Genomic DNA, 25,580 nt, shown 5'->3' on the forward strand with positions numbered 1-25,580 from the left:
ACCCTTACTGAAATCCAGGTAAACAACATCAACTGAGTTTCCGCAATCTAGTAAATCCATCACTCAGTCAAAGAAGGAAACCAGGCTGTCATGGTAGGACCTTTTGGAGACAAATCCGGGCTGACTTCCCTGGATCAACAAATTGTCCTTCAGGTTTGCAGATTGCCCCCTTTAAAATCTGCTCTATTCTTAGTCCTGCAACTGGCGTGTAGTTTCCCAGCTCATCTCTCCTCCCTTTTTTGAAGATTGGGATAACATTCCCTCTTCTTCCGTCTTCTGGACTCCTCTCCAATCCTCCAAGAGTTCCTGAAGATGATGGACAAGGGTTCCACAAGCTCTCCACAAAGTTCTTTGAGCACTCTTGGGTGTACACTATCCCATCCAGGGAATTTGAAGAAGAAGAGTTGGTTCTTATATGCCGCTTTTCTCTACCTGTAAGCAAAGTGGCTTACAGTTGCCTTCCCTTTCCTCTCCCCACAACAGACACCCTGTGAGGTAGGTGAGGCTGACAGAGCCCTGATATCACTGGTGGGTCAGAACAATTTTATCAGTGCTGTGGCGAGCCCAGCTGGCTGCATGTGGGGGAGCGCAGAATTGAACCCGGCATGCCAGATTAGAAGTCTGCACTCCTAACCACTACAGCAAACTGGCTCCTGCACCAAAATGGCCTTGAAAACATCCATTACAGCCAGCTGCCCCTTGATGACCTCTCTGTCTATGACAACCCACCACCCAGACATTATACCTTGCCTTCTACCTCTCTATATATAATAATCATGTGAGGTGGGTTGGGCTGAGAGAGCCTAGTCTGACACTATACCATAGTAGCGAATAGTGACCTGGAAAAAGGGTCAGGGTAAAAATGTGACAGGCATAGCTCCAAATCAGATATTTTGTTTTTTAATTTTACACTTATAAATCCAGAGGTCGCATTCATCTTAATCTGCAGCAGCAGCAGATTTAGGTTGGATAACTAGTATGTCAGTTAACATTTTTTTTGGGGGGGGGGGCTTCTCTGGTGTTTAATATGCGTGCTCACAAGACCTCCTTCTCCATCCCCCGCCTGCGCTGAATCTGTGGAAAAGCAAAGCAGGAAGGCTGCCCACCCCGTCAAAATACAATTTTTAAAAAGGGGGCAAACCCGGTTCTGTTCCGCCCATCCTCTACGTTTTAGTCACGCCTCCTGCCCACCCAGCTCGGCTCCGCGTTAGGCCAGAGCCCGCTTGAGGTGTCCGCCGCGGCGAGGTTGACATTATTTCCGCCTTCCTCTCGCCGGCCTGGCGGAGTCGGGCGCGAGGGGAGGCGACAGTCGTCGTCAGCAGCCGCCGCCGCCGCCGCCTCGGGCCGAGTGGGCTGGCCTCAGTCGGAGGGCGATGAGCGGCGGCTGCCAGGCGAAGCACTCCTAGCCCGTCTGCCGCTCCGAGCGACGCTGTGTTCCCCGCCCGGGAAGCGGCTCTTCCCCATCCCCGCCGCCAGAGGCCGCAGAGCGAGGTGGAAGCGGCGGCGGAGGCTGCTCCATGTCCCGCAAGGCCAATGCGGAGTACACCCTGCGGAGCCTGAGCAACCTGATGGGGGAGAAGCGTCGCCGGCAGCAGCAGGCGGCGGCGGCGGCGGCGCCCGACACGGCCAGCCTGGGCGAGCGGAGTCTCATCGCCGCCGCCGAGTCCTGCTCCAGCCTCAACAGTCAAGCGGCGTCCGGTGGCGGCTGCGCGGACCTGGAGCGGGCGGCTCGGCGCCAGTTCCAGCAGGACGAGACGCCGGCCTTCGTCTACGTGGTGTCGGTCTTCTCTGCGCTGGGCGGCTTCCTCTTCGGCTATGACACCGGCGTGGTGTCCGGCGCCCTCCTGCTCCTCAAGAAGGAGCTCCACCTGGACGCTTTCTGGCAGGAGCTCCTGGTCTCCAGCACGGTGGGCGCCGCCGCCCTCTCGGCGCTGGCCGGCGGGGTGCTCAACGGCTGCTGCGGCCGCAGAGCCTGCATCCTCCTGGCCAGCTGCATCTTCACGGCCGGCGCGGCTTTGCTGGCCGCCGCCCAGAACAAGGAGACCCTGCTGGGGGGCCGCATCGTGGTGGGGCTCGGCATAGGTGAGTGGGGCCCGCCCCCAGGAAGAAGTTTCGCGCGCGCCGGCCCGAGTAGCCGCCGCCGCGGCAAACTTTCCTCCCGCGTTCTTTGCCTCCTGCTCTGCCCGCCGCCAGTTCTCCTCGCCGGCTGGAGCTCGGGCTTTCTGTCCCAGTCCCTTTGCGGTGGGTGTGCCGAGTTGCCGCCACTGTGGCTGTTTAAACATCCAGTAGGCTTTGCTCAAGTCCCTAGGCGTGCTGGCAGAGAGTTCAGCTTCCCCAGCCAGGGGGAGTTGAGGACAAGGAAGCGCGGCCGCTGGAAAGTTTATGACATCTGGTTTCAGGTGGGCCTGGACTTGACTTTTCCAATTTTAGTGCAGTCCACCTGAAGCTGTCAATTGTCCCCAAAGTACATATGAACAGACATAAGTAACATATGGGTTAAAAGAACTAAAAAGTTTTAAGAACAGACAGGATTTCATTCCAGCCTGTCCTGAGGAAAGGGTTTTCTTGTCTATGAAAATTTATGACCTGTTAAAATATCATTAGTCTTTCAGGGGCGGGAGGACACTGAACACCTAATGTATTTTCTGAAGATATAAACCAGTCTTTCTCAACTCTTTTTTTTTTTTTTTTTTTTTACTGTTGAGAAACCCCTGAAACATGCTTTGGGCTTTGAAACCCCCAGAAGCATCTCAATCATGCAGAATGTGATGGGGAAGCATAGCTATATACATGCATCCCCAGGGCTCCTTTTATTCCCACCCCCTCCAGGCCCCTCATTAGTCATTTTGGGAGGGGGGAGGCAGGTCGACATGAACATATATGGCCATATCACCTGATATTTAACAAATTTTAAAAATATGTAAAAAATTATGGATGGGAGTTAATTAATTTATCTGGTGAAAAGACCATATATGATCATGTTTACCCCCCTACCCCTTCCCAAAATGGCCAATTATAAGCCTGGAGGGGGTAGGAAGGGGAGGGGCCCCAGGTGGGGTTATACACACCATATTGTATATGATTGCAAGGGTTTTTTTTGAAGCCTGAAGAATGTTTTGGGTGTTTCTCAACTATAAAAAAGTTGAGAAAGGCTGGTGTAAGCTGTTTTAGGCTCCCTATTGGGGAGAAAAGTTGGAGTAAAAATGAAGTAAGTAATCAATAGGTTTGTAAATTAGAAATTGCTCAAATTCTATCTGCATTTCCTCTGTTCTTGTCACTACTTCAAACTCTCAAAGTTGTTTTTCACATTTTTTTTGTTTCACCTCAACCTTTGCTGTAATGTGATTTTAAGCAACAAAAATATAAGCTAGTGAACTCTAGGAATTGTGACCTGAACACACAATGCCGGTCTTTACTAGCAAAATGTTGGCCTCTTTCCTTTGCAATTGGAAGGCAAATTTACAGTCACACAGTCAGGATTTTACATGTATTTTTTTAAGAACTAAACTTTGTCATTACACTTGTCATGGTTCTTCAGGAAAATTTGTCATACTTGCCATATTCTGGTAACTTTGAGCTGTTTAGAAATTCCATTTGGAATAACCCAAACCACCTTGGTTGCCCCTGGTTGGTCCTTTAGCACTAGACTTCTTACTCTGCTTAGTTTGCAAAATGTATTTGACTATTGCTGCTTGAAAGTGGCAGTGGTCTTTCATACCTTTCTGGCAATGTGTGTAGGAGGGTTTATTGACTCAGGAGTCTTGAATAATAACTATGATTGTGCAGTCTATGGTAAAGAAACACCATGGCCTCTTTAAAATTGTCCCTTCATCTGAACAACTGCTGTCACTGCCTTGACAGTTAATATGTGGATTTGTGAGCAAACAAAAACAGAGAGCATGTGAACAGCACTCCTCTTGGATTGCATTTGCTGTAGCATATTGAAAAGCACCCTTATTTTGATGCAGTTGAACATTCACGTGGCTGTGAAATAGTCTCTCTAATAGCTGCCTTTGTTTTGGTATACAGTATCATACCATGAAATCCCTTAAACTTCATGAATTTAGTTGATCCATGAATGAGTGCAGGAAATACATTTCTTCTTTTTTGTCGCTTCTCTCCCCCTGCTTTTGGAAAAAGTGTTAACATTTGTAGGGATGTGAATCCATTAGAACTGAGGTTTTATCCTGGTCTGCCTCTGAGTTCCAGGAATCTTGCTTGACTCCCAGTTACTAACAGTTCTGTAAAACTAATTAGGCTGGTAGTGACTGAGTGTGTATTTGAACTATTAGTTCTGAGAAGATCTGATTTCCAAACAAATATGTTTAGGATCACTGGCTTTGAATATGTTTGAATTTTGTGCAAAGAATTGTTGAAGACTTTTCATGGCTGAAGTAACTGGCTGTTGTGGGTATTCCAAGCTCTGTGGCTGCGGTATGTTGGCAGGAGGCACAGGCAAAGCCTGTGCATGTGTCAAATGGAGGCATGCAGGTTTGGTTCTGTACCTAGCCCTCTGAGGCAGTGGTCCCCAACCTTTCCGAGGCTGGGGACCGGCAGGGCATCGGGCCGCGCCCCCGCGGACCGCGCCCCCGCGGGCCACGCCCGCGGATCGGGCCGCGCCCGCGGGCCGCGCCCACGCCGCGCCCGCGGATCGGGCCGCACCCGAGCCGCGCCCGCGAGCCGCGCCCACGGATCGGGCCGCGCCCACGGGCCGCGCCCGCGGATCGGGCCGAGCGGGCGCGGCCCGGCCCTGATTCCCTCTCCCCGCCTCCCGCAGTAAGAAGCTTCCCGGGCCGCAAGCTTGCGGCCTGGGAAGTTTTTTACTGCGGGGGCGGGGCGGGGAGAGGGAGCCGCGGCCCGGTGCCATGGCCTTTGCGGCCCGGCACCTGGCCGCGGCCCGCAGGTTGGGGACCACTGCTCTGAGGTACAGGATGCTGCTACTGGGGTTGGTGGCATGGGAAAAGGCAATGCATATGATGTCCTTCGGATTCCTGTACTATTCTTCACACTGAAATCCCTTGCTGTCACTTGATACCCTTTGTTCCTCTTGAATTCTTTAACTTGTATAATCACATCATTCTGGGCATATAGGAACAGCCACTGGAGGCCTTTTGTTTCAGAGACTACATGGCTGAGCACCATCAGTAGGTGGCTAGACTCTTTCGCCACAGTAGCTCACCTGGTACTGAATTTATGATATTTAGGTGCAAGATGAAGACATTCTTATTTTCGAGAGCTTTAAGAAAGCTCTGCGCCCTGTGTATTTTTATCAGCTGTCCTGTTTTTGTACTGCTGTTGTATTTTAGAATGCTCTGTTGTCCATTCTATTCTGCCTTTAGGAGACCTGTAGGTTCATTAACATCAGTATCTTAATTAGTAATTTAGTCTGCTTTTTTGCTGCAGCATTGAATGACTTACCTTATGATAACTTCCTTTAAAAATGTTGAAAGCTACCTCATAGAGACTTGCATGTTTAGGCGAGGGGTGTTTACCAAAATACTAACATTTCCCTTTTCTTTTAAACTTAGAATATCTTCTTTTCTCCCATGTTCTATGGGAAGACATCATTAGTGTTTCAGTTCTTACAGTAACATTTTACAAGAGGCTACTCAAAATCATACTACTCCCGTATAATTGGAATAGTTTCATTTTTCCATTTCAGGGCCAAATTTTGTATTTCTTGTTTTTTAAATACATGTCTTCCAAAGCATGTTTTTCCCCCTCTTGCTCTTAAACTGAGTTAAAAATGAGTGTGGATAGAAAAGATAGAAGGGGAAGATGAAGCTAAGATTGTCAGAACAAGGTGAGCGTGTATATACTGTTATGGAAGCTGATTTTTCCTTGCTGGTGTGGGCAAGTTTGCAGTCTCGCAGTGGCAGCATATTCTTATTGTTGCTACAGTCCTTGGGGCACTGGCAAAGCAGAATTATTTTTGCCAGGGAGGAGGGGAAGGAAGCTGCCTGCAGAAAGATTCTGAGGCAGGGATTGGTTGGGTAACCAAAATGCCAAAAAAATCACAGTAGTTTTCTTATATGCTGCTGATCACCTTTAAGGGCAGGATTCAGGGGCCACAGAACTATAGTGTAAGGTGCTTGGCGGTAGTAGAAACAGAAGGAATGTTGTATCTGCTGTAAGGAATCTAGTTCATTTGTTTCCAAGGAGCTTAGGATAGTGTACAAAATCCACTAATTTTATTCTCACTGTCACTGTGTGAGGTAGATTGAGCAGGGGAGATGCAACCGACTCACCAAGTAAACTTTGTGGCTGAGTGGGATTTTGCCCTCAGGCATTCCAGTTCCTAGTCTAATACTCTTACATGCTACATCAAATGGCTGTCAAATATTTTAGATGGGGAGAGAATAGTTTCCTGAAGGTACTTAGTGTGAGTAGAGTGAGATGAGAACTTGGCTATCCTTCAAAAGGCCATGATTTGCTATGGAATTTTTATTTAAAGATAACCAACATAAGCATGGTGACCAGTTAACAACACGAATCACTGAAGATGCTATTTGAATTTTACTAAGAAATGGTCACCCCCTTCAAGGATCGCTGCCTTGTTGTGGCAAGGGGGCTTGCGTAGCTCAGTGAAGCTATGAGCTATGCCGTGCAGGACCACCCAAGACGGACAGGTCATAGCTGAGAGCTCTGACAAAAGGTGATCCACTGGAGAAGGCAATGGCAAACCACTCCAGTATCTTTGCCATGAAAACTCTATGGACAGTTCCAATAGGCATAACGATATGACACCGGAAGATGAGACCCTCAGGTCGGAAGGTGTCCAATATGCTACTGGGGATGAGCAGACGGCTAGTACGAGTAGCGCCAGAATGAATGAAGCGACTGGGCCAAAGCCGAAAGGACGCTCAGTTGTGGAAGTAACTGGTGGCGAAAAGACAGTCCGATGCTGTAAAGATTTTTATTCCATAGGAACCTGGAATGTCAGATCCATGAATCAAGGCAAGCTGGACGTGGTTAAACAAGAAATGAGAAGACTGAACATCGACATTTTAGGAATCAGTGAACTAAAATGGACAGGAATGGGTGAATTTAATTCAGATGACCATCAGGTATACTACTGTGGACAAGAATCTCGCAGAAGAAATGGAGTAGCCTTCATAATCAATAAGAGAGTAGGAAAAGCAGTCTTGGGATACAATCCCCAAAATGACAGAATGATCTCAGTTCGAATCCAAGGCAAACCATTCAACATCACAGTGATCCAGGTCTATGCCCCAACCACTGCTGCTGAAGAGGATGAAGTTGATCAGTTCTATGAAGCCCTACAACACCTTATAGAAGCAACGCCAAAAAATGATGTGCTTATCATCATGGGGGATTGGAATGCTAAAGTAGGAAGCCAAAAGATAACTGGGATAACAGGCAAGTTTGGCCTTGGAGTACAAAATGAAGCAGGGCACAGGCTGGTAGAATTTTGTCAAGAGAATACAATGGTCATAGCAAACACTCTTTTCCAACAACCCAAGAGACGACTCTACACATGGACATCACCAGACGGTCAACACAGAAATCAGATTGACTATGTACTCTGCAGCCAAAGATGGAAAAGTTCTATACAGGCAATAAAAACAAGACCAGGAGCTGATTGTGGTTCAGATCATGAGCTTCTTGTTGCAAAATTTAGGCTTAAATTGAAGAAAGTAGGGAAAAGCACTAGGCCACTCAGGTACGAACTAAATCATATCCCCGACGAATATACAGTAGAGGTGACAAATAGATTTAAGGAATTAGATCTGATAGACAGAGTGCCTGAAGAACTATGGACGGAGGTTCGCGACATTGTACAAGAGGTAGCAACTAAAACCATCCCAAAGAAAAAGAAATGCAAGGAATCAAAATGGCTGTCTGAGGAAGCTTTACAAATAGCTAAGGAGAGAAGGGAAGTGAAAGGCAAGGGAGAAAGAGAAAGATACACCCAATTGAATGCAGAATTCCAGAGAAAAGCTAGAAGAGATAAGAATGCCTTCTTAAATGAACAGTGCAAACAAATAGAAGAAAACAATAGAATGGGGAGGACCAGAGATCTTTTCAAGAAAATTGGAGATATGAAGAGAATGTTTCATGCAAAGATGGGTATGATAAGGGACCAAAATGGTAGGGACCTCACAGAAGCAGAAGAGATTAAGCAAAGGTGGCAAAATTATACAGAAGAACTATACAAGAGCGAGCTTAACATCCCTGATGACCACAGTGGGGTAGTTACTGACCTGGAGCCAGACATCCTGGAATGTGAAGTCAAATGGGCCTTAGGAAGTCTGAGCAACAATAAAGCTAGTGGTGGTGACAGCATTCCAGTTGAACTATTCAAAATCTTAAAGGACGATGCAGTAAAAGTGCTACACTCAATATGCCAGCAAATTTGGAAAACTCAGCAATGGCCACAGGATTGGAAAAGGTCAGTTTACATTCCAATCCCAAAGAAGGGCAATGCCAAAGAATGTTCAAACTACCGCACCATTGCACTCATTTCTCATGCTAGCAAAGTTATGCTCAAAATCCTACAAGCTAGGCTCCAGCAATATGTGGACCGAGAACTTCCAGAAGTACAGGCAGGATTTCGAAGAGGTAGAGGAACTAGAGATCAAATTGCCAACATACGCTGGATCATGGAAAAAGCTAGGGAGTTCCAGAAGAACGTCTACTTCTGCTTCATTGACTATGCTAAAGCCTTTGATTGTGTGGAGCACAACAAATTGTGGCAAGTTCTTAAAGAGATGGGAATACCAGAGCATCTTATTTGTCTCTTGAGAAATTTATATGCAGGTCAAGAAGCAACAGTGAGAACTGAACATGGAATCACGGATTGGTTCAAAATTGAGAAAGGAGTTCGGCAAGGCTGTATACTGTCGCCTTGCCTATTTAACTTGTATGCGGAGCACATCATGAGAAAGGCGGGATTAGAGGAGTCACAAATTGGGATCAAGATTGCAGGGAGAAATATCAACAACCTCAGATATGCAGATGATACAACTCTAATGGCAGAAAGTGAAGAGGAACTAAAGAGCCTGTTGATGCGGGTGAAGGAGGAGAGTGCAAAAGTTGGCTTGAAACTCAACATCAAGAAAACAAAGATCATGGCAGCAGGCCCTCTCAATTCCTGGCAAATAGATGGGGAAGAAATGGAGATAGTGACAGATTTTATTTTCCTCGGCTCCAAGATCACTGCAGATGGGGACTGCAGCAAAGAAATTAAAAGACGCTTGCTCCTAGGGAGGAAAGCTATGGCAAATCTAGACAGCATCCTAAAAAGCAGAGACATCACCCTACCAACAAAAGTGCGTTTAGTCAAGGCTATGGTATTCCCAGTTGCAATGTATGGCTGCGAAAGTTGGACCATAAGGAAGGCCGAGCGTCAAAGAATTGAGGCTTTTGAACTCTGGTGCTGGAGAAGACTCTTGCGAGTCCCTTGGACTGCAAGGCGAACAAACCGGTCAGTCCTAGAGGAGATAAGGCCGGACTGCTCCTTAGAAGGCCAGATCCTGAAGATGAAACTCAAATACTTTGGCCACCTCATGAGAAGGAAGGACTCCCTGGAGAAGAGCCTAATGCTGGGAGTGATCGAGGGCAAAAGAAGAAGGGGACGACAGAGAATGAGGTGGATGGATGGAGTCACTGAAGCAGTAGGTGCAAACTTAAAAGGACTCCAGGGAATGGTAGAGGACAGGAAGGCCTGGAGGATCATTGTCCATGGGGTCGCGATGGGTCGGACACGACTTCGCACATAACAACAACAACAAGAAATGGTCAAATACTCTGCACTATGTGTTTCACAGTCTTCCAACCTTGCTGTTGGCATCTTTTCTATAATTGTGTATGTCTGCAACTGAGGATCCATTATGGTCACAATCCGTATGACCTTTCCCTTTTTAATGGCTGCTTTTAAAGTCCAAAGAACATGTGGTTAAGAGTCAGTGTGACATAGGAGTTAGATTGTTAGGCCAGGAACTGGAATATCCAGGTTTAAACTGCTCCTCTGATATGGAAGTTCTCAGGGGATGCGTGGTATAGTGCAGGGGTGGTCAAACTGCGGCCCTCCGGATGTCCATGGACTACAATTCCCATGAGCCCCTGCCAGCGAATGCAGGGAATTGTAGTCCATGGACATCTGGAGGGCCGCAGTCTGACTACCCCTGGTGTAGTGGTTAGGAGTGTGGACTTCTAACCTGGCGAGCCGGGTTTGATTCCGCATTCCGCCACATGCAGCCAGCTGGTTGACCTTGGGCTCACTGCAGCACTGATAAAGCTGTTCTGACCGAGCAGTGATATCAGGGCTCTCTCAGTCTAACCCACCTCACAGGGTGTCCTTTGTGGGGAGAGGAAAGGGAAGGCAATTGTAAGCTGCTTTGAGACTTTCTGGTAGAGAAAAGTGGAATATAAGAACCAACTCTTCTTCTGGGTAACCAAAGTCCAGTCACTCTTTTTCTTCCTAATCTGCTTCAGAAGGTTGTTGTGAAAATAAAATGGAGAAGGGAAGCTGAAATACAAGTATGCCTTTCATGAGGAGTGTCTCCCAGTTGTGGGACAGGTTCATAACAAGTTAGATTAAGCATATAGCAGTAGTAAAATATACAGCTTTGAGTCTTTTCTACATCTATATACTTTAATAAATTATCCCCTGTAGAACTTAGTCTGTTGCTGAGCCCTCCTCCCCACGAGCCCCTTCCTGTGGAGACCCTCTCTTCTTACTATCAGAAGGGTGAGATGCTCAGACTACTTTTTAAACAAAACACACAATCTCCTGTGGGTACTGCACGAGTTGGTATATGAACATTGCTTCCCAGATGGGAAATTAGCAGCTCTGCCTTCCTGGAATAAGCTGGAAAAGACCTAAGTCCTTCACTAAGAGGTTTCTTAAATGTACTTTTGTTTGAAATTGGAGGCAGAAGTTTTTAGGGCCTGACCAGACTGTTTCCCATACTGAAAGCAGCAGTTGGTTGCCGGTTTAGTTATGAAGGATCATTCCATCATTCCTCTGAAATCATCTGTTTGATAGAACACACAGACTGAGAGGTATAATGTTTTAATTATACACAATATCTACCCTTTATTTCAAGTTAGCTCCTGGAGTGCTCCCAGTGTAACTCACAAAGTAATGAGACATCCCTGCCCAGAGTCTTACCAAACATTTTTCAGTTTGTTTGAGGCTGGAAATTTGTCTCTTAAAGCCCCATAAGAACTACAAATTTTATAATGAGCCAGATGGAGGGAGTGTATTGGTAGTGGTATATTGTAGTAGAGCAATGGATTAGGACCTGGGAGATGCTGGTTCAAATTCCTATTCTGTCATGGAAACTTGCTGTGTGACCTTGGGCCAGTCATACTCATTTAGCCTAACCTACTTTACAGGATTGTTGTGAAGATAAGATAGGAGAGAAAAGAGCAATGAAAATATTGGTTGCCCATTTGGGATCAAATGAGGATGTAACTGGAGTAAAAAAGTACAAATCATTACGCCTCAGAGGGCATCCCTACCTCCAGGAAGAAAGAACTGTCCTTAGCACTACCTCACCCTTGGGAGTCTGGTCAAGTTCTGTGGCTTTCAAGTGCGGCATGTGCATAGGAAGAAGTAGGAACCACTGAACTCAACAGAACTTCCAAATAAGCATGCATTGGTCTTGGATTGCACTTCTAGGCACAGCATATTTGGAAAACAGTTGATTTAGTTTGTCTTAATATCATTGGGGTTCTGAGCTATGCTGGGAGTGCCAGAGAAGCCCCATGGACGAGTGGCGAATCTGCCATGGAAGAGACTTGGGGGCTCTGGCCAGTGCAGGGCCACTGCCTCGTGATTCACTTCCTTTTCTCTCCTTTCACTTGGTTCCTTTTTGGAAACCACTGCTCAGGGCTGGTGTCCAGACTGAGTTGCTAAGATTGCCAGCCTCTTCTGCCTTGGAGTCTAGGCTGCTGTCATTGGCCTTCTGGGAAATTTCCCTGTAAATTCAGGGTCTAATCTACCTGTGCTTTCGGAGCTAAATTAATCTGGTATATGGCAATATTGTTTCTACATCTGTTTCTACATTCTAATAGTTGCCTTTCTATGGAGTTATGCAGGATGACTTGTGTCTTATTTGACAATATGAATAAATGTCAGCACTTTAACCCTGAAGAGAAGGAAAGACCACTAATTCAAATGAGTATGACTAGTTGATATATGCATGGCTTTTATTTCTGTTTGTCATGACTGTTTAGTTATAATGCACAGCTTAATGCACAATTTTACTTCTGCTTTGAGCCAGAACTTGCCAAATAGATATATAAAAATTCTGTGTTGTTGTCATCCTGTCTTGTGTTACAAGTTTAATCTGAAAAAGCTGCCAGCTTTACCATCAAAAACACTGAATGAGCTTTTCAAACAGTACAACATTTTTTCTGTAAATTGATACAAGGAGCCACTTTCTATCTATGGCACTGTTAGTGCTGGTTGAAAAAAATAAGCAATGATAGGATCAAATTGCATGTTTGTTAATAGCAAGAGAATGCTGCTTCTCATACAGTTCTTTGGAAGCTTTTAAACAGAAGCTAGATAGTCATCTCACAGAAATGTTGATTTTATGAACGTAGGCAGATTGTGAATGGGTGGGCAGGAAGGGATGTGCCAGTATTTATCTCTTATGGCCCTTCCTTGCATACCCAGGGAATTGAAATTGCAAGGTTGGGTAGGTGTATTTCCTCTAGGCCGGGCTGGATTTTGGAATTTCTGATGGAGAAATCACTTGGGCATGGAATTAGGGTCACTATAGGTGGGTAGGCAGTTGTGAGTTCCTGCATTGTGTAGGGGGTTGGACTAGATGACCATGGAGGTTCCATCTCTATGATTCTATAATTCTATAACAATTTCATGAGCGAATAGCATGTTAAATGTTACCACTGAGAAGGTAGTCAATATTTGTAAGATGTGAATAAGAAAACAACTTGTTGGCAGTTGCATTTTGTTTTATTTATCATCTGGGTAAATAAATAAAATACAAAGTATTACAGCAATAAATAAATATAAAACATAATAAAATACATATATTTATTTATTGCTGTATAACATACATATTTATTGTTGTATGGTTTTATTTACTTTGTATTGTTTTTAAAATGTTAATTGCCCAGAGTCCACAGGGATGGGGTGGCATACAAGTAAAATATTGATTTACTTATCTGCATTGTGCCCACAAAGTTAGTATATACATTAACTTGTGAAATAAAATTAATAATTTAGTATTTACATGTAATAGCTTGCAGTTTTATGTTTGGCTGTATGAAAAAAATACTGTGGAAACACTGTGGAAGTTAATTAAATTGGTTTAGAAGTAATCTTCCTTGTGAAGAATTAGCATCCATTTGTATTCTGGATTTGGCTATTTTATTACATTTTAATGTTTCAATTGCTATTATGAATGTATTTGCATTGGCTTCTTTGACTGCTGTAAGCCAGCGGTCCGCAACCTTCTGGCTGCAGCGGACCGCTGTTACTGAGTGGGGGAAGAGGGCGGCCCAGGGCCCCGCACATGCGCGGCAGCCCCAGTGCAAACGCACATGCGCTGACTTGCTGCATGTGGCAAACGCACATGCGCAAAACTGCTGCACGTGCGCACTTGCGCCCTCGTCAGACGCAAACGCACATGCGCGGCAGTCCACGCATGCGGGCTTGCGCCGCCAGCATGCCGGCAGCCGCGGCTCCCTCTCCCTGCCCCTCCAGGATGCCAGCAAATCGGCTGCAGAAGTGGCCGATGAGCTTGCGGCCCGGCAAACTTCTCTCCCCCCCCCATCCAAAGCAAGAAGCTTGCTGGGCCGCAAGCTCATTGGCCGCTTCGGCAGCCAATTTGCTTGCTGCCTGGCGAGCTTCACGCTGCGGGGGGGGGGCGAGAAGAGGGAGCCGGCCTGGGGGTTGGGGACCACTGCTGTAAGCTACCTTTTGTAACTCAGAATACAACTAGTAAGGTAAAGGTAAAGGTATCCCCTGTGCAAGCACCGAGTCATGTCTGACCCTTGGGGTGACACCCTCCAGCATTTTCATGGCAGACTCAATACGGGGTGGTTTGCCAGTGCCTTCCCCAGTCATTACCGTTTACCCCCCAGCAAGCTGGGTACTCATTTTACCAACCTCAGAAGGATGAAAGGCTGAGTCAACCTTGAGCTGGCTGCTGGGACTGAACTCCCAGCCTCATGGGCAGAGCTTTCAGACTCCATGTCTGCTGCCTTACCACTCTGCGCCACAAGAGGCTTTATCTGAGGAGCATATAAAGCTACAAAAAAATTGTAGCAAGGCTGAGTCAACCTTGAGCCGGCTGCTGGGACTGAACTCCCAGCCTCATGGGCAAAGCTTTCAGACTGCATGTCTGCTGCCTTACCACTCTGCGCCCCAACTAGTAAACATATCCATACATATAAATAGCATAAGCAATGTCACCAGAACTATCAAATAGATTTTTCTGTATGTTTTGTAAATCACTGCTGGACAATTACATGTTTAATATTGCTCTAGCACAGTGGTTCTCAACCTTGAGGTCGGGACCCCATTTGGGGTCACCCGGCCCCTTCCCTGGGGTCGCCAGGTTGCCCACTGCCACGGTGGCAGGTGGCAGCATGTGAAGGCGTCTGGTAGCAGCAGTGGGTGGCGGCGTGTGGAGGCAGGTGGCGGAGGTGGCGATGGGCAGAGGAGCGATGGCAATGGCTGCCTCCACGCCACCTCGATTGTTGTGCTCATGCGTGCACACATGTGTTTCCAGTGCCCCACTGGCTCCTTCTGCAGTTGCCCAGCCTGCCCGGAGGGTCGCGTCTACCCCTGCCGAGGAATGTGCTGAAATGTTTCACTCAGCTCTTTCAGAGCTGGCCAGAAAGCAACCCCCTCCCCCCAAGGGTCCAAAGTCACCCCATCCCTCCCGACTCCATCCAGCAAGCCCTGCATGCTCTGCAGCAGGGCTGCTGCGGAACCCCCTGTGGTTAAAAGAAGGGAGAAAGGAGAGAAGCGGCGACCCAAGGGAGCAAGCCGTGCACCTAAGCCCAGCCCGGAGTGGGACAGAGAGCAACGTAGATGCAGTGGAGGTGGCAGCAGCAGCCCCCTCCCCCCTCCAGTCACTTTCTGTGGGGGGATCGTCCATGGCCATGGCCGGGGGGGGGTGGAAGTGCCTTCGCAGCGCTAGCTGGCAACTCCTCTGGCTGGGTTCCCTCTGGGCTTCAGTGCCGAAGTTGAGGTTGCGGTAAAGAAAAGGTTGAGAACCACTGCTCTAGCAGTTGAACTGACCATTGGTATATAGCCCTTCCCCCCCCCCCCAGTTGTTGCTGTTTTGCCGCTTTATTGCTTTATATGATAATAACAGATTTGTATCTTGTTTGAGAATATCATTAATTCAGTCAGATTTTTCCAGAGTAGTCAGAGGGGCCTTCTTCTGTTTGAGTTATGGATTTCAGTTTTAGGCTCGATGAACCTGTGGCATACAAGATCCATAAGAGACATGATCTGAAAACCCAGAGATGGAATGTGGTACAGCTTTTAGCAAGGTCTATACTTCTTTTGTTAATGGCTTGTAAGGGAATAGCTTGCTTAGTCGGGTTAGTATCAGAGATAAGAATTAGTTTTTATACCCCATTTTTTGCTAAGCAGAGGAGTCTCAAAGTGGTTTACAATAGCCTTCCCTTCCTTTACCCCCACAACAGACAGCCTGTAAGGTAGGATGGGCTGAAAGATCTCTGATAGAACTGCTCTGCAAGAACAGTTCTAAAACAACCATGATTAGCTCAATGTCACCCAGCTGGCTGCATTTGGAGGAGTGGGGAATCATACCGGTTCTCCAGATTAGAAGCTGCTACTCCTAACCACTACACCATTAGGGGCACTGTCATGCACTCTTTAAGTTTACAAAAGGCTGAGACAATCTTTCCAATACGCAACCACCTTCTTTTGAAAAATCAATACTCATCTTGAGTTTTTAACTGACTCTTTAAGTTTTCTAAAAGCGATTTCTAACCACAGCAGACCAGGGAGCTCTCTACTCCTCAGAGCTATCACCTTGTTTAGACTTGGTAGTAAAATTCCTTCTCTTTTTAGAATAGTTGGTTCTTATATGCCACTTTTCTTTACCAGATAGAGTCTCAAAGCTGCTTTCAATCGCCTTCCCTTTCCTCTCCCCACAAAGGACACCCTGCGAGGTGGGTGAGGCTGTGAGAGCCCTGATATCACTGCTCAGTCAGAACACTTTTATCAGTGCTGTAGTGAGTCCAAGGTCACCCAACTGGCTGCATGTGGGGGAGGGCGGAATCAAAACCAGCTCGACAGATTAGAAGTCAGCACTCCTAACCACTTACCCCAAGCTGCCTCTAGAAGATTTATCTGCTTTCCTGGACCTGAATGAAAGTTTCTATCTAAATAGCCACTCATTCTTGCCAACTTTTCTGAGATCTATCTGTGTTAAACTGCTCTCAATCAGTACTGAGTACTGAATTCCGAAATTGTCAGTAACTCTTCTCATCTAGGCCTGTAATCAGACTTAATTCTCAACAGCAGTGGTCCCCAACCTTTTTATTTCCGTGGACCGGTCAATGCTTGACAATTTTACTGAGGCCCAGGGGAGGTAGTCTTTTGCTGAGGAATGTCACCATCGCCTGAGTCCCTGCTCCACTTGGTTTCCTGCTGGTGTCCCTGACTTCCCACCACCCACTGGGGGGTGCTGCCAGCAGCAGCTGCACAGTGCCACGCCAAGGGGGAGCCCCAGCCATGGCGGCCACTGGAGAGCACTAAAGGTGAGCCAGTGGCAGAGTGGCAGGGTAGCCCCCGAGGGGGCAGCCAGGGAGGAGTACGAGGGGGAGCTGCAGCCCGGTACCGACTGATCCACGGACCAGGGGTTGGGGACCACTGCTCAACAGCATGCAGTTCAGAGTTCTTTCTCTGTTCAACGAATGCTAACAAGTCAGATTGTTTGGAGCAACTCAAGGCTCAAGGCTCACTCAAGGCTCTCTGTTTCTGTGAAGAATTAACCCTTCACAGTCCTTCAGGTGTTTGTATAGCACTTTTGAACTTTTAGAAGCTGCAGTCTGTCACATGTCCTGCGTTGAGCAGGGGGTTGGACTAGATGGCCTGTATGGCCCCTTCCAACTCTATGATTCTATGTCCCACCCACTGAATGCAGTATTTCTGGAAGATTCTCAAAAGATCTCCTGTACGGTGAATCATGTTGGTGCATGTTTTTATTTATTTACAAGAGGCAAAGCCCGTTGCACCCAGAGTAACTATGGGCACTGTCTACATGACAAAACTTCCTGCTCACCCCTGGACTCTTGAGGCCCCTCCTCCTCAACTAACATTTCTGACCTAGGATTCACTAACCTCCAGGTATGGCCTGGAAATTTCCTGGAATTGAAAGTCACCTGCAGACTACAGAGATAAGCTACCCAGGGGAAAATGGCTATTTTGGAGGGGGGGGGGGCTCTGCAATGACAACTCATTTCCAGGAGCCTTGGGAGGTCTTGCTTGGGAGGGGGGAACTCTGTGGCACTGTGCAACCAAAGAGGTTGCAGGATGCCAATCTCCAGTTGGGACCTGTGGATTTGCTGGAATTACAGGTCATTTCCAGGTAGCAGAGATCAGTCCTCCTGGAGAAAAGGGCTACTTGGGAGTAGGGACTCTCTGGCTTTGGATCCTATAGAAGTGCAGGGATGCCAGGCTCCAGGTGAGAAACAAAGAGAAATGCTGTGTGGCAGTAATTGCTAATAAGAATAAACATCCAATATTTCATAAACTTGTCACAGTTTCCACTTTTCAATGAAAATATTTAATTGATAGCAAAATTTGCTTGAAGAACTAAAAACCTTTCAGTCTGTACATTCTTCAGTTCAGTTTAATATCAAAGTAAATAAAAATAGTTGTATGTTACAATCAAACATGAAAACATTGTTTGGGAAAGAACTTACAGATGGTTTCTCAATTACTTCCTGTGTGTCAGCTTTTCTTAACTTTTTAATCATTTAGAAACTCCTGAAATATTCTTCAGGCTTTGAGAAACCCCAGAAGTGGTATCTCCAGGTCTCAGCTGGAAGCTGGCATACCTGCCACTGTTCAGAGCCATCAGCCTCCTGGAAACCCCCCAGAATGAAAGCTCCTCTCCAGACTGCAAAGATCAGTTCCCCCAGAGGAAAGAGCTGCTTGGGATGGGGATGTGTGTGTGTGTAACTCTCTCCTCTACACACATACACAGAAAGAGACACAGATGAACACAGAAGCTTTATTCAAGGTATAAGCATTCATGTGCACGCACAGTTCTTCAGATATAGCATATTTCATACTCAGTTCTTCAGATCAATATGGCTATGCGCTTGAATATATCTTCATGAAAATGAACTTCTGTTAGTCCTACGTACACTATATCTACTTAAAAAAGACTCCAGCTTTGCTTTGTGGTAGTATTGTGCAGTGTATGTAGGAAACTGAACACTAATGTTGTGTAAGAACTGATATTGAAACAGTTTTAGAATCTGAGTGGATTTTTGCTTTCTGTCAAGCAGCTTAGAAACCGTAATTAGTTACGGAAGAAAGATGTTTTAATAATGTGGATTGGAAAACAACAAGCAGATGCTTGCCATGATTCATTGCCACCCTTTGAGTATTGCACCATGTCAGCACACGAGATCTCTGAGGTACTATGTATAATTTCAGGGAGATCTGGAGAACTTTTCCTCATTTTTTTTAAATTGATGTTTAAATGGATGTTCTTCTGCTGGGTATGTATTGTATTGCAGTCCTGCTTCAGAGCTTCTTATTCTGTTGCATGGTGGTGTGGAGAATATAATGAATGCATCCTGTCAAAGCAATTAAGCTCTCTGCCAACTGAGTGTGAAGTGAGATGAGACATTGACAAGCTGCATTATGAGGGTGTATCACTTATCCTTGAAGTGGTTGAGGTTGTCCAGACAGTCAGCAGAACTTCTGTCTGGCATGTATCCAGAGAGAAGTGGAACTGCTGCAAATTTTATGTCTGTGTAGGTCCATTCCATTTCTTTAGGCATTAAACATGATGTAGCATTATGCCTGCACAACTGCTAACCATGGTTTATAGAAAATCTCATCTATCTTTTTATTAGGTTTTAAAGCAGATTTGAAACTCTGACTGAACTTCAGCCTTGCAAATGTTAACCATGGTTTGCATTGTCATCATGGATAGTTGTTATTAATGGTAATATGGTGAAGGAATGAGAATTTATGTGGGGGGTGGAAGAGAAGGTGGGAGGGAGCATGTGATTTTCATTGATTTTTTTTTAACCAGTTCAAGTTAAGACATTGGTAGTACTTTATACCTAGATTATTTACTTTATCATTCTTCTGTCCTCTGTTTTGTCTTTTCAAATCCATGTGAGGTGAGTTAGACTGAGATTGTGTTGACTAGCCCAATGGCAGTGAACTCTGCATTGAGTTAATATGGTACACATTTTTTCGTAGCTTTATGTGCTCCTCAGATAGAGCCTCTTGTGGCGCAGAGTGGTAAGGCAGCAGACATGCAGTCTGAAAGCTCTGCCCATGAGGCTGGGAGTTCAGTCCCAGCAGCCGGCTCAAGGTTGACTCAGGCTTCCATCCTTCCGAGGTCGGTAAAATGAGTACCCAGCTTGCTGGGGGGTAAACGGTAATGACTGGGGAAGGCACTGGCAAACCACCCTGTATTGAGTCTGCCATGTAAACGCTAGAGGGCGTCACCCCAAGGGTCAGACATGACTCGATTCTTGCACAGGAGATACCTTTTATGCTCCTCAGATTGACATTGGGTAAGAGAGTTTTGCCGTTAAAGACTTTAGTTTATGTTTTTAACTTGCGCTGTTGTTTGAGGTTTCTGGAAATTAAAATTAAGATCAGTTTCAGAAGTTTTGCATCACAGCTCATTCAATGCATCAAGCTATTGTACTTTCCTGCTCTGTAATGTTAATTGTTAAGCTTTTATTCCAATGCTGTGGCTAGCATATACATGCAATAATTCTTTGCATGTTTAAGATTTTATCCTTTCTGTTAATTTTCATTTCATTTTCTGCAAGATATATTGTCTCTAATGATTGAGTTAAGGAGTAGTTATCAAAGACTCGGGAAGATAAATTTAATTATTTTATTTTCAAAAATGGAAAAGGAACATTGGCACTTACCATGAAGTTTCCTTCTGCTCTAAGGAAAGGAGGGCATCTTGTCATGTGTGATTCTCATCTGTCCATCAGGGAGGCAGGGCTTCTTGTCTCCTGGGTGGAGTCATCTACTTTCCTCAGTTTGGTAACTCCTGAAGCAGTATCTATACTAAAATATTAAGTAAAACATTCAGCATTTTAGGAAACAGGAAACACAGGTCAGAAAATGAGAAGGCATTCACATGGAGAAAACAACATATTACCCCCCTGTTCAAATCAGGGTGGGACAAGATGCCTTGTCTTCGTTAGTGTGGGAGGAACCCTAATGGTGGCTCACATTGTTTCTTTTGCACTCTGAGGGGGATGGCATCTTGACAAAGAACTATTCATAGCCAATTGGGCTTGGGTAAGATGAAAAGTACCCCAATCAATGCTGATTTGGGTAGTTTTCTGATTTATCCGATCCGAATCAAACATCCCATGAGCTTAAACAGCTGAATAAGAGGAGCCCAAATCAGTTCAGGCTTGATTCTGCTGGTTTGTTGGTTGAGCCCACCAAACAGCTGACCCTGAGGAAGGTGGTTGAGTGGGATGAGAAAGCATGCCAAGCAACTAATCTGTCATGATCAGCTGCTTAGCATGCCCTTTAAATGTCCCCCCCCCAGGCAGTAGAAACACTCTCCAGTGCTTGGGAAGGTGGGGGGGGGGAGAAAATGGTATTTTTTATGATTCGGCCAAATCTGAATTAGTGAAGGGTGCTTTGGCTGATTTTGATTTGGCCCAAATTGATTCCAACCAAATCTGAAATGGTCTGAATTTTTCCCCTGTGCTCATGCCTATACTGAATATCCAAGCGCAATTGTATTCCATGTTGGTGGAGAAACCAGTCCTACTGCACCACTTGCTGTAATACCTTCCTGAAGGCTCTATCAGCTGACCAGTGATATTCATTCTATGGGGTCTGATCAAGGTCAACATAGCTGACCATCTTAAGGATTTTCTCAATGGAAGCTTCAGTATCCAATGCTGTGTTTGCAGCATTATGAATGCAATTTTTATGGGCTGCTTCAGTCATCCAGGGCTGGTTCCCTGCACTCTGCCCCTGTCTGAGGAATCCTTCCCACCTGTCTAAACAATCTATGGAGGGGGAAGGGAGAGGATGTGATCTGAAGGTGGGCCTTGAACAATATCGTTTCCAGCTCCCATTTTGGGAAGCTGCAGCCTGCTTTTGCAGGGACAGTACTTTCTCCAACATTGCATGGTGACACCAGCTTGGTATCTCAGGGAGACATCCAGAAAGTGAAAATTGGGAGGTAAATTTACTGGTAAATTTACATTAATTGAGGCACCAGTAGATTAAATGTTTTTGAATATTTATTTCAAAGAAAAACAGTAAACTAGCTCTGTCAGTGCAAAAGAGGGCCAGCAAACTAGAGCAGAACAACAGTACCCAAAGTTGGCAATCTCCTACAACAAGTACAACAGCTACCAAACTGGGAGAATGGATTACTCTGACTAAAGCTACAGTGCCCCCCCCCAGAACAAAATACTGAAATAAAGAACTGTAAAATCAACTTTTAAAAGAAACGCAACACCAAGAAGAAAAGGCAAAACAATGCTGCCCCTCAGAAAAAAAAGAAATAAACATTAGGAGAAACAGTAAATCCCAAAGCACCCCCAGAACCCACCTCACCCCACCCCACCCACAGAAACCAAAATAATAGTTTGGAAGAAATAAAGGCAAAAGGAAAAAAAAGATCAGAGCCTCTCACTCAAACCATTGCTGTCCTACAAGCAGCCAGAGCTAATCAGTTTTGCTAAAACACTATTTATTGCCTGGGAAAATTCACTAAGTTCTGTTGAGTTTACCTGGCTTACATAGTTGGAAATGCTAAAATCTTAAATGGATTCTAAAATCTCCCTCTCCTTTAACTTGCGTCTGCAAGCAGGGAGAGGGAGAGATTTGTCCTCCATTTGTCAGTTAAGGAGATCACTATAGAGCATAATTCTTAGAATGATGACAGTCTTGTTGCTTTGTGTAGCTTGATCTTTGCTGCATATTTCTCTTTAGTGAAGCTGATCATCTTTCCCAGAGGAAACTGCATTTATGTAGTGTGTCAGAGAATTGAGTAACAAAAACTCCTTCAGAAATGTTAAGACATAATTTAGAAGAGTCTGTTGTGGGACAGTGGGACAATTATGTCCCAGACAGCTTTCTTTTGTTAGGAACATAAATCTATTATACTTACTGCACAGAAGTTAATATGCTACTGCTTGAAATGACGTGCATTGATTGCTTACACATATTCCCTGAAGCAGTGTTACTGATTTGAAGTAACCTTGCCTCTGTGTACTTCATCTAGGACAGTGGTCCTCAGTGTGGTTCCCGTGGATGCCATGACACCTGCTGACACTTCCTGGTGCCTGCAGAATGTTTTTAGAAAGTGGGTGGGACTCTTGTCCAGCCGGGCTTCTGATTGGCTGTGCAGTTTTTAAAAAAACATTGTTTTGTGAACAGTTGTAATCATTGCACGGGAATCTTCATTGTGTGGCTGAAGATAAGCTGCAGCATCCATTTTGTGGATAAGCCAAAAGTAACAACTGGCTGATGACTATCTTGATACATGTCTGATCTTGGAGCTCTTCTTATACCCCTCCCCCAGATATGACAAGTTTGCAGATGATATTTACTATCAAGCAACATACTAGCCTGATGACTATAGTTTTGGAACTTCCCAGTGGTGCATGGTTGGCTATACCCTCCTTATGGCAGCTCTACTACTAGAGCTTAGAAGGTCTCAGATCCATTCTCTGGTATCTCCGGTTCAAATGACCAGGTTGTAGCTGATGTGAAAGATCTCTGCTTGAGGCCTTGGAGACCTGCTGCCATTCTGAGTAGGCAGTACTGACCCTGATGGACCAATGGTCTTATTTGGTATAAGTCATCTTAATGTGCTCAAATGCCCTTAAGCTATAGAAAATGAGATGAAATTATAAAATATTTAAGGATTTTATCAAACTCCTGTGATTTGAAGGAATGTACAGAAGTGCATCAGCTCCATTTCTTGCTGAATTCTTCTGCATTCCCAAAAAACTGTAACTGAGGATTGGAAGCCCCTCCTGAATAATATGTCACATAGCATCAGGAGAATGCTGCAGTGAGGGGTGAGGATCAAGTGAAATAATTCCCCCTTGCTCCTCAGTTGCAGTTTCCTTTCTTTGCTGCAGCAGCCCATGTTGTATTATTCATATGACCCTCAGCCGTGGGCGGCTGGTGAAAGATTGCAGGGAAGATTGGCTTCCCTGAACTACTTCTGTTCATGGGGATTTTAATCCAGCTGTACTTAGGCAATTATGAAGTGGGCAATTTCAACAACTATGGTTCAATAGCTGGACTATATACAGATATGGTAATGATTCAACTTTACTTTTTAAAAATTGTATTTTGATTTTTAAATAATAATTTCCTTACTGTTAAGTGCTCCCCCCCACCCTTCCCAAACCATGTTGGTAGTTATGAGCATGTTTTGGGGAGAAAAAGCTAAAAGACAATATTTTGATGGCTTTTAGCCAGAAAGAGTAGCTTGAGACTTGATGAAGAAGTTTGTTGACTGAACGTTCAGACAATATAATTTTTCTGAATATGTGATAAACAAAACATTGGAGTCTGGAGGTAATTAAGTTTAGAAGATGATTTTTTTAATATTCCATTTTTCATTATGTCAAGTAGTCCCAAAGCAGCTTATAATTGCCTCCTCATCCTCTCTCTACAACAGGCACCCTGTGAGATAGGTGGGGCTGAGAGAGCTTTGACAGAACTGCTGTGTGAGAACAACTCTAACAGGACTGTGACTAGCCCAAGGTCACCCAGCTGGCTACATGTGGAGGAGTGCTGGCTATTTAATGCTAGATGCACTTTGAAAAACGATTTGGGGAAAATTAGAAAAGAAAATCCTCCACAAATTAGGTAGCTTACTTTAGAAATATGATGCCATATCTTAAGACTGAAGAAGTGTTGTGGGAGATCCAGTAGCCCCACTCCTCCCCCAGCATAAAATTGCAGCCCAGATAGCTATTGAGTTCTGGTGGTTTTTATTTATCCCAAGGAATGTGTACTTATAATATAATTGATATTGACGTATGATGATGCTAATGTTGTTTCTTTATATCTTTACTAGGAATAAAGCCCATTGTAGCAAAAATACAATGGGCGCTAGCAGGCACTCTGGCTTTCCTGGGGGTGTGGGCAGGGGTCCCTGGAAGTGCCCGTGTTCCCTGCGAGCGCTGTGGGGCCAGCGAGTGGGTAGAAAGGGAGAGGGGTGGCAGATGTGGCACATGGTGGGCAGCACGCAGTATGGCAGGGGTCCCGGGGGCAGCATGAGGGAAGGAAGCTTACCGGAAAGAGCAGCGTCCTTGTCATGTCGGCAGGCAGGGAAAGGTGGTGAGAAGGGAGGCCGTGGCTTCCTGCGGCGGCTCCCTGTCAGCCTCGTGATGTGCGCGATGAAGTGGGAGCACGGGCGGCGGCTCTTCGGCGGTTTTTTTTTGTCTGCGGCCATTTTGGAGGGCGGGTGGCTCCTTCGGCAGCTCGGATGGCTCTTCAGTGGGTAGTGAGGGCAGAGTTTGCGGGGGTGTCGTGCTGCAGCAGCGGCAGGCCCGTTGTGTTGGCAGCCATGTTGTGTGGCGCTGTGTGCAGGCCGTTGGCGGCAAAGCGCGGGGGCGGCGTCCTGGTTTTTGCTGGGGCGTCATGGATCGGCGGGCCTTGGCCCAGCAGCGGCAGTGAAACGTCGTGGGCTTAGGAGGCCGGGAGCTGGAGGCATCGGCGATGGGCAGCCGGGGAAAGCAGGCTGGATGCGGCGGCGATGGGGAGGTGGCCGGAGAGGCGGTGAGTGGGAAGTGGGAGGGGGAAGGTCGTTTGCGGTGGCGAGCTGCGAGGGGTGTTTGCGGTGGGGGTGGGAAGGGTGGGGATGGGCGGCTTCGTGGGAGACTGCGGAGGTCGGGTTGCCGTTGGTCGCGAAGGGCAGGCGGCGGCCAGAGGGGAAGCAGTTTCCCCCGAGGCCACCGGCGTTGGGTGAGCCTCCTCCCTGGCGGCCATCGGGGGCGAGGATGGCGGCTCGGGAGGAGTGAGCAGTTGGAGGCGCGGCATTCAGGAGACGGGCCAAGTGTCTTGGACACTTGGCCCTTGAGTGCCACTCAGAGGAGCGAATCAGGAGCCGCTTCGCGGCTCCTGATTCGCTCCTCCGAGTTTTTATCCCGGACAGAGTCCGCCCTAACTCCTCCCAACTTGCCCTTACTCAATTATTTAGTCCACGGCGCCCCGCGCTGCGGGAGGTTTAAAGATATACAAGGTAGTTAGGATCTTGATCTTTGTAAGTATGTATAGGGCTCTTGGTGGGGGAGAATGACTTTTATTGATTGGAATGTTGTGTAGAAGGAAGGGATTTTTGTCCATGGCATAGGACTTCCCTACTTCTCCCCTCTTA

General features: G+C 46.1%; 1 protein-coding gene across 1 annotated transcript in view; it reads left to right on the forward strand.

The window, feature by feature from the left end:
• Positions 1–1,195: 1,195 nt before the first annotated feature.
• Positions 1,196–25,580, forward strand: part of SLC2A13 (solute carrier family 2 member 13) — a 134,308-nt gene continuing 109,923 nt past the window's right edge. Inside the window, exon 1 of the mRNA XM_077338196.1 lies at positions 1,196–2,082. Within this exon, the coding sequence (XP_077194311.1) occupies positions 1,518–2,082 (565 nt within the window). The 5' untranslated portion in view covers positions 1,196–1,517. The remainder of the gene's footprint in view (positions 2,083–25,580) is intronic.

This window comes from Paroedura picta, chromosome 5 (genome assembly GCF_049243985.1).
Source record: "Paroedura picta isolate Pp20150507F chromosome 5, Ppicta_v3.0, whole genome shotgun sequence".
Lineage (NCBI taxonomy): Eukaryota > Metazoa > Chordata > Lepidosauria > Squamata > Gekkonidae > Paroedura > Paroedura picta.